Genomic DNA, 19,061 nt, shown 5'->3' on the forward strand with positions numbered 1-19,061 from the left:
CTGTATATGACCACACTGCACAATATATTCCCATGGGCAACAAGTATAAAAGGCTAAAAATCAAACCTATGTAGCTTACGGCCAAAGTTACAAAAGCTATAGATAATAAGAAGAGAGCTTTTATTAAATATGAAAATGAAGGAAGCGATCATCGTTTACACATTGCAAAGAATAGAACAGAATATGCAGAAAGGAAATAAAGGCACAAAAATTTAAAATGAGTGACAGATTGCAAAAGATAGCAGGACCAACCCCCAAAAAATTCTTCCAATATATTAATAGTAGAGAGGTCCGGTCCGAGCATGTAGGCCCTTTACAGAACCATCTAGAGGGGGTGACTGGGGACAAAGAGAAGGCCAATATATGAAATCCCTTCTTCAGCTCTGTGTATACAAAGGAACATGGGGAGCTCTTGTCCATAATGGGCGTGGCATTGACACAGCTCCAGATGATCCACATTGGCTCACAATTGATATGATCCAGAAATATTTAGACAGAATAAAGGTGAATAAAGCCCCTGGACCAGATGGCATACACCCACGGGGCCTTACAGAATTCAGCTCTGTCATTTCACAGCCATTGTTTCTCATTTTTAGGGACTCTTTAATGACTGGCATAGTACCACTGGATTGGTGTAAGGCCAATGTGGGAATAACATTTAAAAAGGAGTCAAAGTTATAGACCTGTAAGTGTAACTTCTATAGTTGGGAAGATATTGGAGAGTTTAATAAAAGACCACATAGAGGAGTTCTTGCTGGGAAAAAATATTGTAAGCAACAGACAGCATGGATTCATGAAAGACAGAAGTTGTCAAACAAATCTGATTTCTTTTTATGAGGAGGTGAGCAAAACCTTGGACAGAAGGGTGGTGGTGGGCGTAGTATACATGGACGGGGGGGGGGGGGGGCAGTGGATATGATATACATGGACAGAGGTGGGGGCTGTGGATATGGTATACTTGGACAGAGGGGTGGTGGTGGTGGACGTGGTATACATGGACAGAGGGATGGTGGTGGACGTGGTATACTTGGACAGAGGGGTGGCGGTGGATGTGGTATACATGGACAGAGGGGTGGAGGTGGACATGGTATACATGGACAGAGGGGGGGGCTGTGGGCATGGTATATTTGGACAGAGGGGTGGTGGACGTGGTATACTTGGACAGAGGGGTGGCGTTGGACGTGGTATACTCGGACAGAGGGGTGGCGGTGGACGTGGTATATTTGGACAGAGCGGTGGCAGTGGATGTGGCATACTTGAATTTTGCAAAAGCATTTGACACAGTTCCTCTCACATGGCTAATATGTAAGTTAAAGTCTACAGGCTTGGAAAAATCTGAATGTAAATGGATAGAAAACTAGCTAAAAGATTGTATTCAGAGAGTATTGTTTAATAATTCATACTCTGAATGGTCTGGGGTCATCAGTGTTGGGGCCCTTACTTTTTAATATATTTATAAACTATATAGGATTTGGGATTATAAATCCCATTTCAGTCTTTGCAGATGACACCAAGCTGTTCCGGGGAATAACGTCCTTACAGGATGTCTCCAATTTACAAGCCGGCCTCAATGCTCTGTGTAATTGGGGGACAATGGGGCCAATGAGGTTTAATGTTTATAAATATAAGGTTCTGCACTTGGGGGCTAAGAACATGCATGCATCATACATACTAGGGGGGGGTATAACTGGGGGGTCAATGGTGGAGAAGGATCTGGGGGTGTAAATGGTGGAGAAGGATCTGTGGGGGTCAATGGTGGAGAAGGATCTTGGGGGTCAATGGTGGAGAAGGATCTTGGGGGTCAATGGTGGAGAAGGATCTGGGGGTTTAAATGGTGGAGAAGGATCTGGGGGGGGTCAATGGTGGAGAAGGATCTGGGGGGGTTAATGGTGGAGAAGGATCTGGGGGGGTTCAATGGTGGAGAAGGATCTGGGGGGGTCAATGGTGGAGAAGGATCTGGGGGAGTCAATGGAGAAGGATCTGGGGGGTCAAAGGTGGAGAAGGATCTGGGGGTTCTGGTAGATAACAAGCTTAATAATAGCAGCAATGCCAAGCTGCGGGTTCTGACGCAAGCAAAATCCTGTTAGGAGAGGTATAGACTCCAGAGAGAGAGATATCATCCCCCAAACCCGGTACAAATCATTAGTAACACCTCATCTGGAATATGCAGTTCAGTTTTGGGCAACAATTTAAAAAAAAAATTAGGGAACTGGAGAAAGTACAGAGAAGGGCAACTAAACTGATACGAGGCATGGAGGAGATCAGCTATGAGGAAAGATTAGAGGAACTGAATGTATTCTCTACTGAGAAGAGGAGATTAAGGGGGGATATGATCGCCATGTATAATACATAAGGGGGGGATATGATCTCCATGTATAATACATAAGGGGGGATATGATCACCATGTATAATACATAAGGGGGGATATGATCTCCATGTATAATACATAAGGGGGGGATATGATCTCCATGTATAATACATAAGGGGGGATATGATCTCCATGTATAATACATAAGGGGGGATATGATCACCATGTATAATACATAAGGGGGGATATGATCTCCATGTATAATACATAAGGGGGGATATGATCTCCATGTATAACACATAAGGGGGGGGATATGATCTCCATGTATAATACATAGGGGGGATATGATCTCCATGTATAATACATAGGGGGGATATGATCTCCATGTATAATACATAAGGGTAGATATGATCTCCATGTATAATACATAGGGGGGATATGATCTCCATGTATAATACATAAGGGGGGATATGATCTCCATGTATAATACATAAGGGGGGATATGATCTCCATGTATAATACATAAGGGGGGATATGATCTCCATGTATAATACATAGGGGGGGATATGACCTCCATGTATAATACATAAGGGGGGGATATGATCCCCATGTATAATACATAGGGGGGATATGATCTCCATGTATAATACATAAGGGGGGATATGATCTCCATGTATAATACATAAGGGGGATATGATCTCCATGTATAATACATAAGGGGGGATATGATCTCCATGTATAATACATAAGGGGGGGATATGATCTCCATGTATAATATATAAGGGGGGATATGATCTCCATGTATAATACATAAGGGGGATATGATCTCCATGTATAATACATAAGGGGGATATGATCTCCATGTATAATACATAAGGGGGGATATGATCTCCATATATAATACATAAGGGGGATATGATCATCATGTATAATACATAAGGAGGGATATGATCTCCATGTATAATACATAAGGGGGGATATGATCTCCGTGTATAATACATAAGGGGGATATGATCTCCATGTATAATACATAAGGGGGATATGATCTCCATGTATAATACATAAGGAGGAATATGATCTCCATGTATAATACATAAGGGGGGATATGATCTCCATGTATAATACATAAGGGGGGATATGATCTCCATGTATAATACATAAGGGGGATATGATCTCCATGTATAATACATAAGGGGGGGTATGATCTCCATGTATAATACATAAGGGGGGGATATGATCTCCATGTATAATATATAAGGGGGGATATGATCTCCATGTATAATACATAAGGGGGATATGATCTCCATGTATAATACATAAGGGGGAAATGATCTCCATGTATAATACATAAGGGGGGATATGATCTCCATATATAATACATAAGGGGGATATGATCATCATGTATAATACATAAGGAGGGATATGATCTCCATGTATAATACATAAGGGGGGATATGATCTCCGTGTATAATACATAAGGGGGATATGATCTCCATGTATAATACATAAGGGGGATATGATCTCCATGTATAATACATAAGGAGGAATATGATCTCCATGTATAATACATAAGGGGGGATATGATCTCCATGTATAATACATAAGGGGGGATATGATCTCCATGTATAATACATAAGGGGGATATGATCTCCATGTATAATACATAAGGAGGAATATGATCTCCATGTATAATACATAAGGGGGGATATGATCTCCATGTATAATACATAAGGAGGGATATGATCTCCATGTATAATACATAAGGAGGAATATGATCTCCATGTATAATACATAAGGAGGAATATGATCTCCGTGTATAATACATAAGGGGGGGGGGGGTATGATCTCCATGTATAATACATAAGGGGGATATGATCCCCATGTATAATACATAAGGGGGATATGATCACATGTATAATACATAAGGGGGGTATACAATCACCATATATAATACATAAGGGGTGATATGATCTCCATGTATAATACATAAGGGGTGGATATGATCTCCATGTATAATACATGAGGGGGGATATGATCTCCATGTATAATACATAAGGGAGATATAATCTCCATGTATAATACATAAGGGGGGATATAATCTCCATGTATAATACATAAGGGGGGATATGATCTCCATGTATAATACATAAGGGGGATATGATCTCCATGTATAATACATAAGGGGGGATATGATCTCCATTTATAATACATAAGGGGGATATGATCTCCATGTATAATACATAAGGGGGGATATGATCTCCATGTATAATACATAAGGGGGGATATGATCTCCATGTATAATACATAAGGGGGTATGATCTCCATGTATAATACATAAGGGGGGGATATGATCTCCATGTATAATACATAAGGGGGGGTATGATCTCCATGTATAATACATAAGGGGGGGATGTGATCTCCATGTATAATACATAAGGGGGGGGTGTGATCTCCATGTATAATACATAAGGGGGGATATGATCTCCATGTATAATACATAAGGGGGGATATGATCTCCATGTATAATACATAAGGGGGGGATATGATCTCCATGTATAATACATAAGGGAGGATATGATCTCCATGTACAATACATAAGGGGGGATATGATCTCCATGTATAATACATAAGGGGGGATATGATCTCCATGTATAATACATAAGGGGGGATATGATCTCCATGTATAATACATAAGGGGGGATATGATCTCCATGTATAATACATAAGGGAGGATATGATCTCCATGTATAATACATAAGGGGGGATATGATCTCCATGTATAATACATAAGGGGGGATATGATCTCCATGTATAATACATAAGGGGGGATATGATCTCCATGTATAATACATCAGTGGTTCATATATTATTATTATACAGTATTTATATAGTGCCAAAAAGTTTGCTCAGCGCTGTACATTATAGTGGGGGACAGAACATGAGACGATACAGTAACAATACAATACACGAGGGGTTTGAGGGCCCTACTCCTTCGAGCTTAGAATCTAGGAGAGAGGGGTTAGTGGTACAAGAGGAAGAGGCTGTGGGGGATGGAGTGGAGGAGATCGGCTGTTAGGTGAGGGTGGGGTAGGCTTCCCTGAAGAGATGGGTTTTCAGGGTGCGCCTAAAAGTGAGGAGGGTAGGTGACAGTCTGATGGATTGGGGTCTGGGCAGTTGAGAGGTCAGAGGAGGGGAGTGTTGAGGGGTTATCATTGGAGGGAGGCTAAGTGGGGTGGAGGATGAGCATTGGCGATGTCCCTACGAATTGCGACGATCTTGTTTTGGAAGTAGTTATCAATCTCGTGGGTGGTGTGTGAGATACTGGGTGGAGGTGGGGGGGAGAGAGTAGGGAGTTAAAAGTGAAGAGCTGGCGAGGACTGGAGGAGAGGGTATTGATGAGGGTTACGAAGTAGGCTTGTTTGGCAGCGTAGAGGGAGGAGGTGTAGGTGAGGAAGGCAGAATTGTATAGGGTGTACACTTGTTGGGATCTGGTTTTGCACCATAGTCGCTCCAGCGCACAACAACATTGTTTAAGATTTTTGGTGTGGTCGTTCTGCCAGGGTTGAAGCAGTCGGTGTCTGATGCTACGTGTGGTTACGGGTGCTAAGGAGTCTAGGGCGGCTGACAGTGAATTGTTATAAGCAGTAGCGGCCAGGTCAGGGCAGGACAGGGGAAGGATACTGTCATAGAGTCGGTCAGCTGCAGAGTGGAGGGGGGCAGGGTTCAGGTTGCGGAGGTTACGGCTGGTTATGGTTTGAGGAATGGGGGGAGGAGTTTGAGGAATGGGGAGATGGAGAACATAACGATGTTGTGGTCAGAGAGAGGGAGAGGGAAAGGGGCTTTTGTGAGGTTGTGGGGGGTGCAGAGATGAGAGAAGACAAGATCCAGGGTGTTCCCATCGGAGTGGGTGGAGGACTGTGTACACTGTGTGAGTGCAAAGAAAGAAGTTAGGTTGGATGAGTCGGGATGTAGCCAGGTTATTGACGTTGATAGGGATATTGAAGTCTCCAAAGATGATAGTGGGTAGCTCAGAGGAGAGGAAGAAGGGTAGCCAGGTGGAGTTATCATCAAGGAAGCGAGATACGGGTCCAGGAGGCCGATAGATTACTGCAATCCTCAGAGGGGAGGGAGAGAATAGCCAGATGCAGTGGGCCTCAAAGGAGGAGAATGATAGAGGGGGGGTTTGGGAGGACCTAGAAGGTGCTCAGCGGTGACAAGAGCATGCCGACCCCACCACCTCTGAGACCGCTTGGTCTGGGTGAATGGGTCCAGACGAGACCTCCATAGAAGAGTGCTGCAGGGGAGGTAGAGTCGGTGGCCTGGATCCAGGTTTCGGTGACCGCTAGGAGGTTGAGGGATCGGGAGATAAAGAGGTCATGGATGGCGGTGAGCTTGTTGCAAACCGATCGGGCATTCAGGAGTTCACACGAGAATGGAGGTTTGGTTGTGGGGAGCAGGGGGACAGGTATTAGGTTAAGGGGGTTGCGGCAGTTTGTGGAAGTAGGAGGGTGCCTAGTGGGTGAGCGAGGTTGTGAGGGACCAGGGTTCGGAGAGATGTCCCTGGTGGTTAGGAGAAGAAGGAGGGTGAGAAAGGTGGCATGAGAACGGGATGAGCAAGAGCGTGTGAGTCTGCTAGTGGTGGCGTGTGGGTTGGGAGAAGAGTGGAGTATTAGGAGAAGGTGGTAAGAGCCGTAGTGGGGAGATGGAAGCAGTGAGGGTGCGATGTATAGTTGTTTTGGAGCAGTAGGGGGGTAGAGAAAGGAGATTTTGGGCATGGAGGAGAGGAGTATGAGGAGGAGGAGTACAGGTGGCATTTTAGGAAGGTAAGCAGAGTGGTGGACAGTTGAGGGAGGTGAAATGTTTCTCAGGGAGCATTGTTGTGGATAGTCCGTCGTGCAGTGGCGTATCACGTTGAAGTAGCTTCTCGTAGCAGGCATTCTAGCGATTAGGATCTTTCCGTGACAAGAGTTCTCGTGCTTGGGATCGGGATGGGTAGACGCCGGGAGGGCTGCGGGTCAGGGCTGGGTTGTGCCGGAGTAGGCGATGGTGGGCCTCACCAGGTTGAGGTCGTCCATTGGGCAGGTCGAGATCATCTGTTGGGCTCAGCAGGTCCTGGCAGGGTAGCGGCCTGGAGGGTAATGTTAGGCATTGCCAGGCTGGGCTTGTCTGGAGGGTTTGGCGGCGTAGAAGTAGGCTCACTGTGGGTTTGAGGAGATGCGAGGTGAACGTCCACAGTGGAGCTCATCGGATGGACTTCGGGTCAGGGCAGGGTTGTGCCGGGGTAGGCCTCACCAGGTCGAGGTTGTTCGTTGGGCTTAGCAGGTCCTGTCAGGGTTCCGTCGTGGAAGGCGATGGTAGGCCTCACCAGTCTGTGGTCGTCTGCTGGGTACGGCGGCATGGATGCAGGCTCGCTTCTGGTCCCTTGGCTGTTGGGGCAGCAGGAGACCGGAGGGCAGCCAGATTGGGTTCTGTAGACTGTGTGCTGGTGGCTGGATTTTGGCGCTGTGAGCCACGTGCTCTGTCAGTGCAGTATGCTGGGTGACCTGGAGTGGTCCCTGGGCCGAGGCTGGGAACTGGTTGCTGGGTGCTGGCTGTTGCAGAGTGCTGGGAGGCCTGGAATCAGCCGATGGGCTGAGGCTGGGTGCTGGGTGCTGGCTGGGTGCTAGTTGCTGGGTGGCCTGAAGTGGACCCTGGGCCGAGGCTGGGTGCAGGTTGCTGTCTGTGGCAGGGTGCTGGGTGGACTGGGGTGGGCCCCTGAGCTGATGGAGAGAGTCCCCGGGAGCAGGCAAGTCAGCAGGGGGCGGAGTGGCGGCGATCTTGGCTGTCGATCGGCGTTCTGGGTCTCAGCTGTGGCAAAAAGTGAGGCCGTGGCTTCGTAAGCCGCAAATCCCGGAGCTCCGGGATTGGGCTGAAACTGGCCCAGCACTCCTCCCTAAGTGCTTATCGGGGGCCACAGGATGGTGGGGGCCCCTTTGGAGTCCGCTGCCATCCGGATGGGGACTTGGGCGACGGAGCTCCTGACTACAGGACTACTCCGGTCGCCATCTTCGACATATAGTGAACTCGGTTTAGAGTTATTTACCCTGAGGTCATCACAGAGGACAAGGGGGCGCTCTTTACTTCTGGAGGAAAAGAGATTTAATCTCCAAACACGGAAAGGTTTCTTCACAGTGAGAGTTGTGAGAATGTGGAATAGACTCCCTCAAGAGTTGGTTGTGGCCAGCTCAGTGGATTGCTGTAGGAAAGTCCTGGATTCTTTCTTGGATACACAGAATATAACTGGATAGAACATTTATAGGGAAAGTTGATCCCGGGAATATCCGATTGCCTCTCGGGGGATCCGGAAGGAATTTTTTCCCTGCAGGAGCAAATTGGATCGTGCTTTGCTGGGTTTTTGTCTTCCTCTGGATCTATTGTGGGTGTAGGATTATAACTATTTGTTTTTTGGTTGAACTGGATGGACTTTTGTCTTTTTTCTGCCATACTATAGGGCTCTAATTACACATTGATCACTTCCATTAGCTCTACCCCCACAGTTATAACCCTGTGTACCACTTGCCCGACCCTATTAGATTGTGAGCTCTTATGTGCCGGGCCCTCTTAATACTCTAGTTTTTATTGCATTGTAACTGTATTGTCTCCCTTTATATCCCCTTAAAGATCTGTGCAAACTGTGGGCGCTATAAAAATCCTGTATAATAATAACAGGACAGCTCTGAATTTCTGACATAATAAACAGGTATTTTTTTAATTTTCATTCATTATTGAAACAAAATGTTTACAATGGTATATTTAACAGGCCAAACGGTAGGAAAAAAGAGATGTTCATTTTCAGGGTTTTCAGACAATATAAATTGAAACTCCCCATTGTCACTTTTATTGTGCATATCTTTTTTTTTCACCACATGCTAATGTGCATAATGTGCAGTCTCTACACATAGGAGTTCAACTGTGTAATTATCTATCTATCTATCTATCTATCTATCTATCTATCTATCTATCTATCTATCTATCTATCTATCTACCAGGCCCTACCGCTCCCACAGACACTGGACCCGTAGCACCCTCAATCGCTGGCCCGCAGCATCCGCATGCACTGGCTCACTTCGCCCACGGACGCCGAGTCCTACTGCACCTAGCTACACCTGGCCCACTCCACCTCCAGACGTCTGTCCACACCACCGCCTGACGATGACCCTTCAACACCTCCTGACGCCGGGCCCTCCAGCACCTTCAGCGCCTCCTGATGCCGAGCCCTCAGCACCTGACGCCTGGCCTCAACGTCTCCAGTCACCGAGCCGCCAGCATCACCAGACGTCGTGCCTACCAACACCCCCAGACATCGCGTCCTATGACCCCTCCGCTCGCCGAACCACCGTACCCACTCAAGACGCATCACAGCACCCACGGACGCCAGCATACTGCATCCACAGACTGCAACCAGCCAGCTGCTGACCCAGCTGCCCTCCTCTCTCACTCTCCCCCTTCAGAAGGACTCAAATGGACTCCTCCACGGCGATACAGACTCTCCACATCACCTTGCCCTGACCTGTATCCCGCCACCTCCCCGACCTGTCCAGCACTCCGCTCACCCCAACATGCCACCTGCACTCCTCCTCCTCGTATTCCTCTCCTCCATCCCAAAATTCGCCTCCCTCTACCCGCCTACCCCCCCAAACAGCTCTACATTGCCCCTTCACTTCTTCCCTCTTCCCACTATGGCACTCACCACCTCCTCCTGCTACTCCACTCCCCCGTTGACCCACGTGCCACCACTATCAGACCCACACACTCCTGCACCTCCCATTCCCATGCCACCTTCCTCACCCTTCTCCTTCTCCTATCCACTGGGGACATCTCCCCAAACCCTGGCCCCTTCACACTCCCCCCCCCCTAGGGACCCCCCTGCTCCCACCTGCCGCCGCAACCCCCTCAACCTCATACCTGTGCCCCTCCTCCCCGCATCCAACCCCCCTCTCTTGGTTGCACTCCTGAACGCCCGCTCAGTATGCAACAAGCTTACCGCCATCCATGACCTCTTTATCTCCCGCTCCCTCAACCTCATAGCGGTCACCGAGACCTGGGTACAGGTCACTGACTCTACCTCCCCTGCGGCACTCTCCTATGGAGGTCTCGTCTGGTCCCATTCACCCAGACCGAGCGGTCGCAGAGGTGGTGGTGTTGGCATGCTCCTATCACCGCTGAGCACCTTCCAGGTCCTCCCTAACCCCCCCTCTCTATCATTCTCCTCCTTCAAGGCTCACTGCATCCGACTCTTCTCCCCCACCCCCCTAAGGATCGCAGTGATCTACAGGCCTCCCGAATCCATACCCCGCTTTCTGGATGACTTCGCCGCCTAGCTTCCCTTCTTCCTCTCCTCTGAGCTACCGACCATCATCCTTGGGGACTTCAATATCCCCATCAACGACAACAACCCAGCTACTTCCCATCTCCTCCACCTAAGCTCCTCCTTTGCGCTCACACAGCACATGCAATCCTCCACCCAGATTGATGGGAACACCCTGGACCTTGTCTTCTCCCACCTCTGTACCCTCAACCAGTTCACTAACACCCCCCTCCCTCTCTCCAACCACCACCTCCTCACATTCTCCGTCTCCCCTTCCCCTAACTCCCCCTCCAAAGTGCCAAACCATCACCAGCCGCAACCTCCGCAACCTGCACCCGGCCCCCCTCCACTCGGCTGCCGACCGCCTACACGACAGCATCCTTCCACTGTCATGTCCTGACCTAGCCACCTCCACGTACAACGACTCACTGTCAGCTGCCCTAGACTCTCTGGCACCCCTAACCACACGCAACATCAAACCTAGGCCGCTTCAACCATGGCAGAACGACCATACTAAACGCCTCAAATGTTGCGCGCTGGAGAGACTATGGCGCAAAACCAGGTCCCCTCGTGCATTCTCCCTCTACAAATCTGCCTTCCTCACCTACACCTCCTCCCTCCACACCGTCAAGCAGGCCTACTTTGTAAACCTGATCAACACCCTCTCCACCTGCCCTCGCCGACTCTTCTCCACCTTCAACTCCCTGCTCCCCCCCCCCCCCTCCTCCACTCAGCACTTCACTCACCGCCAACGAGATTGCCACTCATTTCCACAACAAGATTGACACAATCCATAAGGACATAGTCAACTTGCATACTACCTCCCCACCCAGCCTCCACCCCCATCACCCCCCCCCCCATCTCTCCCCTCCTCTGACCTCGCAACCGCACTGCCCCCCACCACACCCAAGGCCCCGCTTACCGTAACCCCCCCAACAATGTACTCCTTCAGCCCTGCTACCACTGAGGAAGTCACCAGGGTCTTCTCAGAAGCCCACCTCACCACCTGCCCCCTGGACCCTATCCCCTCTCAACTCCTCCAGTCACCCCCCTCTTCCCTTAACCACTCCCTCACCCACATCTTCAATCTCTCCCTCTCTACTGGCGCATTCCCCTCCCCCCTAAAGCATGCGCACATCACCCTCATACTCAAAAAGTCCTCCCTGGACTCCACTGACCCAAACAACATCAGACCCATCTCCCTGCTGCCATTTACTTCCAAGCTCCTTGAGCGCTTAGTCTACGATCGCCTAAGCGCCCACCTGACAACAACCTCCTTGATCCACTACAGTCCGGCTTCCGTCCCCTACACTCCACCAAAATCGCCCTCCGCAAAATCACTAACGACCTGCTAACCGCCAAAGCCAAAGGCGACTACTCTGTCCTCCTTCTCCTGGACCTCTCCGTGGCCTTTGACACAGTTGACCACCCCCTCCTCCTTAATAAACTTCTCTCCCTTGGCATCAGAGACACCGCTCTCTCCTGGTTCTCCTCTTACCTATCCTGACGATCCTTCAGCATTTCCTACAACGGTGCCACCTTCCCTTCCCTCCCCCTCTCTGTTGGGGTCCCCCAAGGCTCTGTCCTTGGACCCCTTCTCTTCTCCATCTACACCTCCTCCCTTGGCAAACTCATACACTCCCACGGCTTCAACTATCACCTCTACGCTGATGACACTCAAATTTACCTCTCCACCCCTCACCTCACCCCCACAGTCTCCGCCCGCATCACTCACCTAAACGACATCTCAGACTGGATGTCGCTCCATTTCCTCAAGCTTAACCTCTCCAAAACCGAGCTCCTCATCTCTTCCCCTGCCCACTCACCCCCCCCCCCCCCCCATCCTATCCATCACTATCAACAACACCAAGATCAATCCCGCCCCGCAAGCCAAAGTCCTTGGCGTCATTCTGGACTCTAACCTTTCCTTTCAACCTCATGTCAAATCACTTTCAAACACATGCAGGCTCCACCTCCGCAACATCGCCAAAATACGCTCCTTCCTTACCCCAGACACCACAAAACTACTAGTACACTCCCTCATCATCTCACTCCTTGACTACTGCAACTCCCTTCTCACAGGCCTACCCCAGCGCAGGCTCTCCCCGCTCCAGACCATCCTAAACTCAGCGGCCAGACTCATTCACCTCACCAACTGCTCCATCTCTGCCACCCCCCTCTGCCTATCCCTCCACTGGCTCCCGATTGCCCAACGCATCAAATTCAAACTACTAACCCTGACCTACAAAGCCGTGCACAACACTGCCCCTAACTACCTCACCAACCTGATTCCCAAGTACCACCCTACCCGTACCCTTCGCTCTTCACAGGACCTCCTTCTATCTTGCTTTCTGGTCTCCTCCTCCCACACACGATTGCAAGACTTCTCCAGGTCCTCCCCCATCCTCTGGAACTCACTGCCCCAGTCCATCAGACTGTCACCTTCCCTCCTTACCTTCAGGTGCTCCCTGAAAACCCACCTCTTCAGGGAAGCCTACCCCTCCCTCACCTAACAGCCGTTCTCCTTCATTCTTCTTACCACTCCATCCCCCACAGCCACTTCCTCCTGTACCACTACCCCCTCCCTCCTAGATTGTAAGCTCGAAAGAGTAGGGCCCTCTAACCCCTCATTCACTGTTGTTGTTGCTGTTCTGTTTCTTGTATTGTCCCCCCACTCTATTGTACAGCGCTGAGTAAACCCTTTGGTGATATATAAACTCGATGTAATAATAATAATAATAATATCTATCTATCTCCCACAATTAACTGATGGAAATCCCATTGCTAGCTGTGAGACAACACAAGACAGTTCATTTCCTCAGAAGCTCTGACCCCGATGCTCATTGTGTTTGTATTGTTCTTCCTGCAGACAGTGAAAACTGCATGAAATGTCCTGACGATGAATGGCCAAATGAGAAGAAGGATTGGTGTGTTCCAAGAGCGATGGAATTTCTCTCCTACACTGATGACACCATTGTTCCAGTATTTTCAGCTGTCTCCATCCTCTGTTGCCTTCTGACTGGTTTAATATTGGGGATATTTATATATTACCGGGACACCCCCATTGTTAAAGCTAATAACCGGAATCTGAGCTACCTTCTCCTGGTCTCCATCATGCTGAGCTTCCTCTGTGTCTTCTTGTTCCTCGGCCATCCAGTAGATGTGACCTGCATGCTGCGTGTCACCTCTTTTGGTGTCATCTTCTCAGTTGCCGTCTCTTCTCTACTTGCCAAAAGTATCATGGTGTGTATTGCCTTTAAGGCCACCAAACCTGGGAGTCCCTGGAGGAAATGGATGGGAAGCAAACTGTCCAATTGTATCATTTGTGTCTTCTCACTGGTCCAAGTCATAATCTGTGTCACTTGGTTGTCTATTTCTCCCCCCTTCCAGGATCGAGACATTCACTCTTATCAGGGGAAGATCATCATTCAGTGTAATGAGGGTTCAGTTATCGGCTTCTACTCTGTCCTGGGATATATGGGGCTTCTGGCAGCTGTGAGCTTCATTATCGCTTTTTTAGCCAGGACATTACCGGACAGTTTTAATGAGGCCAAGTACATCACCTTCAGCATGCTGGTGTTCTGCAGTGTCTGGATTGCCATGATCCCGGCCTATCTGAGCACCAGAGGGAAATACATGGTGGCTGTGGAGGTCTTTGCTATAATAGCCTCAAGTTCTGGACTTCTTGGCTGTATATTCTTCCCAAAATGTTACATAATTCTGTTCAGACCTGACCTGAATACAAAGACAGTTATCCGCTGATATGTGAGGAGCAACACTGGGTTACCTGTAGTTATGGCATTATCTCTATTATTATATATATATTTTAGTATTGTACTCGTGTTTGGGAATTTAAATATTTAATACTTACCTCTTCGGTAGATGGTGAGTCTAATTGAGTCTCTCTTGAAGAGCTATGGATGCCACTAGTATCAGATACTTTGGGTTTGTTGGAAACCTTGTCCCCTGCTGGGTGTAGTGATTCCTCCCATCAGCCGTTACATCACTACAGAACAGTGTAGTCACTTAGAGAGGAGGAACCACAGTGACCAGAGGGGGACAAAGTATCAAAAACATCCTAAAGCGTCAGATACCAAAACCACCCAAAACCACTCAAGAGAGGGAAGATTTCTGTCATCACCTTCCGTAAGGGTGAATATTAAACACGTTCTCTTAGAAGATGATTGTGATGTCATTTGTCAGTGTCACATTCATTATATTTATCATTGTATGTAGATGTATCCGACTATATCAATAAATTCATAAAGCAGTAAAGGTGTACAGAAGAATGAAGTCATACAAATTACAGGAACATAAATGACATGAAGAAAAACAGTAATGCAAACAGCAGGTCACATAGAATTAGTAGACTGAAAGGAAGTTTACAGCCAGTAGTAATGGTGGAGAACAAATGTCTTCATCTTGGGGATGTAAGAGGGAAGGAAAAGGGAGTATAGAGAGGGAAGTTAAAGTGGAGCTCCACTCAAAAGGGGAAGCTCCACTTGAAGCCTTTGTCCCTCGCTCCTCATTAAGGATTGGCACCTTTGGGGAGTGGTTACCCGAATTTAACAGGTACCCGCTCCCACTTCCCCTGCAATAACCTGGGCAATCGGAAGTGGAAGTTGTCCTCCCCCCCCCCCCCCCGTAGACTTTTGTGTCACGTGACAGGACCCAGAAGACTAAGGGGCCATTCAGGAAGCGCAGCGCTTCTCGCGCATGCTCAGTGGGCACCTGGCTGTGAAGCCGCAAGCTGTCACAGCCGGGTGCCCACATTGAAGATGCCGGCGCCGGGGAGAGAAGACAGCCAGTGAAATCAGCGGTGGTGGTGAGGACATCTCTGGACCCAGGGACAGGTAAGTGGCTGTATTTTAAAGTATTTGTAGCTGCTGACTTTTATTTTTTTTCCATGTGGAACTCCGCTTTACGGTTAAGGCAGGGTAGAAGGAGGAGAAATATTGGAGGAGGTTAATCAAACACGGGAGTGGACTAACAATACAAGGAAATCGTTCCAGTCAGCAATACAAGGCAATCTAAGTACATGTCATCAATCTTATAAAGTACAATCTGCGTTATTTAGCCATATGGACCAAGGTAGAATGATTTTTTTCTGCTAATAATTTTTTTTAATTCTGGTATTTTTTCCATTTCACATTGGTACTCTAAGATTGTTGACCATACTGGACTGTGAAAGGAATTCCATATTCTAACAATGGTGCGTTCAGCTGCACAAAGTAGGTAGAGAACCACAAATGTAACATTAATGGGTATTTGTTCAGTACCTAAATTCAGTAATGCAAGGACAGTGTCAGGTAAGATCTAAGTTACATAGTTAGTCTGGCTGAAAAAAGACAAAAGTCCATCCAGTTCAACCATAGAAAAAAAAAGTTATAATCCTACACCCACGGTTGACCCAGAGGAAGGCAAAAAAAACCCCCAGTGCCCTATAATATTAGAGGCTAGGAAGTAGATAGCATTCCAGTAAGGGTGCATAAAATATGGGGAAAAATCTTGTTTCTCCACATAGTCACCAGCACCTAGGGGACCATGTCAGGTATAATTTAGGTAACTTGAAGGGGGTAGAATACCAATGATGGATTGTTTTTTGGTCAAGTTCCCGGAGACTGAAACAGTAGAGCTTATATATAGTGGAGAGTGCGGCTTTCCAGCTTGCCTTGGTGAGGACTTTATCTATGTTCCCCTCGCACACATTCTTGGAAGTACGGCTCATCAATGGTAGGTGATGTAGTAACTACCAGCTGGGACTGGAAACATCCTAGGCAAACTTACATATTCATACAAAATGATAGAAAAATGCTGCGATATAGGTGGATCACCCTATAGAATTACTCTCTGACTCCTCAGCCAATATAGATGTGGGTTAATGCCGAAAAATTAGAGCATACAAAAAATAGACATCCCTGAAAAAGGGCCGTCTGTAGTAACGGTTTAAAATGAACCCAAGCAGAGTAGTTAATGGTACAAAAATGACTTTATTATAAATCTCGCATAAAAAAATGTGCAACCTTGCAAGGTGAAAAATACACATCACAATATAAAAACTTGAGCAATTCGGATTGTAAAGGCCTAATGTCACAAGTTAGCCTGCAGTTTCTTTTTTGTGTGTTCTGACCTCCTTGCTGCAGTGCTGTTCCTGATCCCTTTCACATGTGTGGACTGTCTGTCCTTCCTTTCCATCACTTCCTGGCCCGCCTCCTTGTTTGCCTGCCTATATAAGACATGCTCAGTCTAGGCCACTTTGCCTGAGCAACTTCCTAGTTGTTGGAGCTCCTGTGTGTTGCTACTGCCTCAGGGGCGGACTGACAACTCATGGGGCCCTCGGGCAATAGGGGATCATGAGGCCCCTGTGTCCTTGCCCACACTCAAAGCACACCCAAAAAAGCCTATAAAAGTTACCAGGGGCATTTCATGGGGCCCCTTACTGACCCCGGGCCCTCGGGCAGTGCCCAAGTGCTCAAATGGTCAGTCCGCCTCTGTACTGCCTGTATCCTGCATTGACTACTCGTATACCGACCCCGGCTTCATTCTCTGACTGTGCTTGTTTTCCACCCGTCCTGACCTTGACTAGCCTATCGGATTTCCATTTGTCTCCTCCCATTGTACTCTGTTCCCCTGAGCGGTCTCCTCATCCTCAGCTGGGCATACCCAGCGACCGCGACCTGGTCCCAGCTTGCTGCAAGTCCATCCCCACCATCAGGGGCTCTGGTGGAGAAGCAGGCTGGGGCTTAGACTCCACACCCTGGGGAACCCCAAGTTGACCATCTACAAGGGCTCACTACCACAGGAGCTGACAACTAAGGCTAATAAATATACCATACATCATAGATAAGCTCCATGAAATAAACACAATCCAATATTCACAGAAGCGGTAAATTTATATTATTATTTTACAGTATTTATATAGCGCCAAAACGTTTGCTCAGCGCTGTACATTATAGTGGGGGACAGTACATGAGACAATACAGTAACAATACAATACACGAGGGGTTCGAGGGCCCTGCTCCTTGGAGCTTACAATCTAGGAGGGAGGGGATAGTGGTACAGGAGGAAATGGCTGTGGGGGATGGAGTGGTAGGAGGAGTGGAGGAGATCGGCTGTTAGGTGAGGGCGGGGTAGGCTTCCCCGAAGAGATGGGAAGAAATACCACCTTACTTGGTAAATGAATTGCAATACAGTTGCAAGAAAAAGTATGTGAACCCCTTGGGATTACGTGGAGTTTTGCATGAATTGGGCATAAAATGTGCTCTGAACATCATCTAAGTCACAACAATAGAAGAACACAGTCTGCTGAACATAATACTACACAAACATTAGATGTTGCTATGGTTTAATTGCACATAACATGTAAACATTCACAGTGCAGGGAGGAAAAAGTATGTGAACCTTTGGACTTAATAACTGGTTGACCCTCCTTTGGCAGCAATAACCTCAACCAAACGTTTCCTGTAGTTGCAGATCAGACCTGCACAACGATCTGGAGTCATTTTGGACCACTCCTCTTCACAAAACTGTTTCAGTGTAGCAATATTCTTGGGATGTCTCGTGTGAATCGCTCTCTTAAGGTCATGCCACAGCATTTCAATGGGGTTGAGGTCAGGACTCTGACTGGGCCACTCCAGAAGGCGTATTCTGTGCTGTTGCAGCCATTGTTTTGTTGAATGACTTGTATGCTTTGGGTCATTGTCCTGTTGCATCACCCATCCTCTGCAGAGCTTCAGTTGGCGGACAGATGGTCATATGTTTTCCTGCAAAATGTCTTGATAAACTCTGGAATTCATTTTCCCATCAATGACAACAATCCGTCCAGGCCCTGAGGCAGCAAAGCAGCCCCAAACCATGATGCTCCCTCCGCCATGTTTTACAGTGGGGATGAGGTTTTGATGTTGGTGTGCTGTGCCTTTTTTTCTCCACACATAGTGTTGTGTGTTCTTCCCAAACAACTCAATCTTGTTTCATCTGTCCACAGTATATATTGCCAGTAGTGCTGTGGAACATCCAGGTGTTCTTTTGCAAACTTCAAACGTGCTTCAATATTCTTTTTGGACAGCAATGGCTTCCTCCGTGGTGTCCTCCCATGTACTCCATTCTTGTTTAATGTTTTCCTTATTGTAGATGTGTCAACAAAAATGTTAGCATGTGCCAGAGATTTCTGTAGGTCTTTAGCTGACACTCTGGGATTCTTCTTTACCTCATGCAGCATTCTGCGCTGGGCTCTTGCAGTCATTTTTACAGGACAACCACGCCTAGGGAGAGTAGCAACAGTGCTAAACTTTCTCCATTTGTAGACAGTCTGTCTTACCGTGGACACATGAACATCAAGGCTCAAGGAGATACTTTTGTAACCCTTTCCAGCTTCATGCAAGTCAACAATTCTTGATCGTAGGTCTT

The 19,061-nt window shown here is 47.8% G+C and overlaps 1 protein-coding gene across 1 annotated transcript; it reads left to right on the plus strand.

Annotated features, from left to right (window-relative positions):
- Positions 1–12,510: 12,510 nt before the first annotated feature.
- LOC149445077 (vomeronasal type-2 receptor 26-like) lies at positions 12,511–14,930 on the plus strand. The gene has a single exon (XM_089654238.1). It carries the CDS (start codon positions 13,425–13,427, stop codon positions 14,415–14,417), a length of 993 nt encoding a protein of 330 aa, XP_089510364.1. The 5' UTR covers positions 12,511–13,424; the 3' UTR covers positions 14,418–14,930.
- The last annotated feature ends 4,131 nt before the right edge of the window (positions 14,931–19,061 follow it).

This window comes from Staurois parvus, unplaced genomic scaffold (assembly GCF_062004578.1).
Source record: "Staurois parvus isolate SC_StPar_1 unplaced genomic scaffold, SC_StPar_1.0 ptg000747l, whole genome shotgun sequence".
Lineage (NCBI taxonomy): Eukaryota > Metazoa > Chordata > Amphibia > Anura > Ranidae > Staurois > Staurois parvus.

Bases quoted from the DNA above. Each gene is read 5' to 3' on its own strand.
- LOC149445077 (XM_089654238.1), top strand. From the start codon at position 13,425: ATGGAAATCCCATTGCTAGCTGTGAGACAACACAAGACAGTTCATTTC.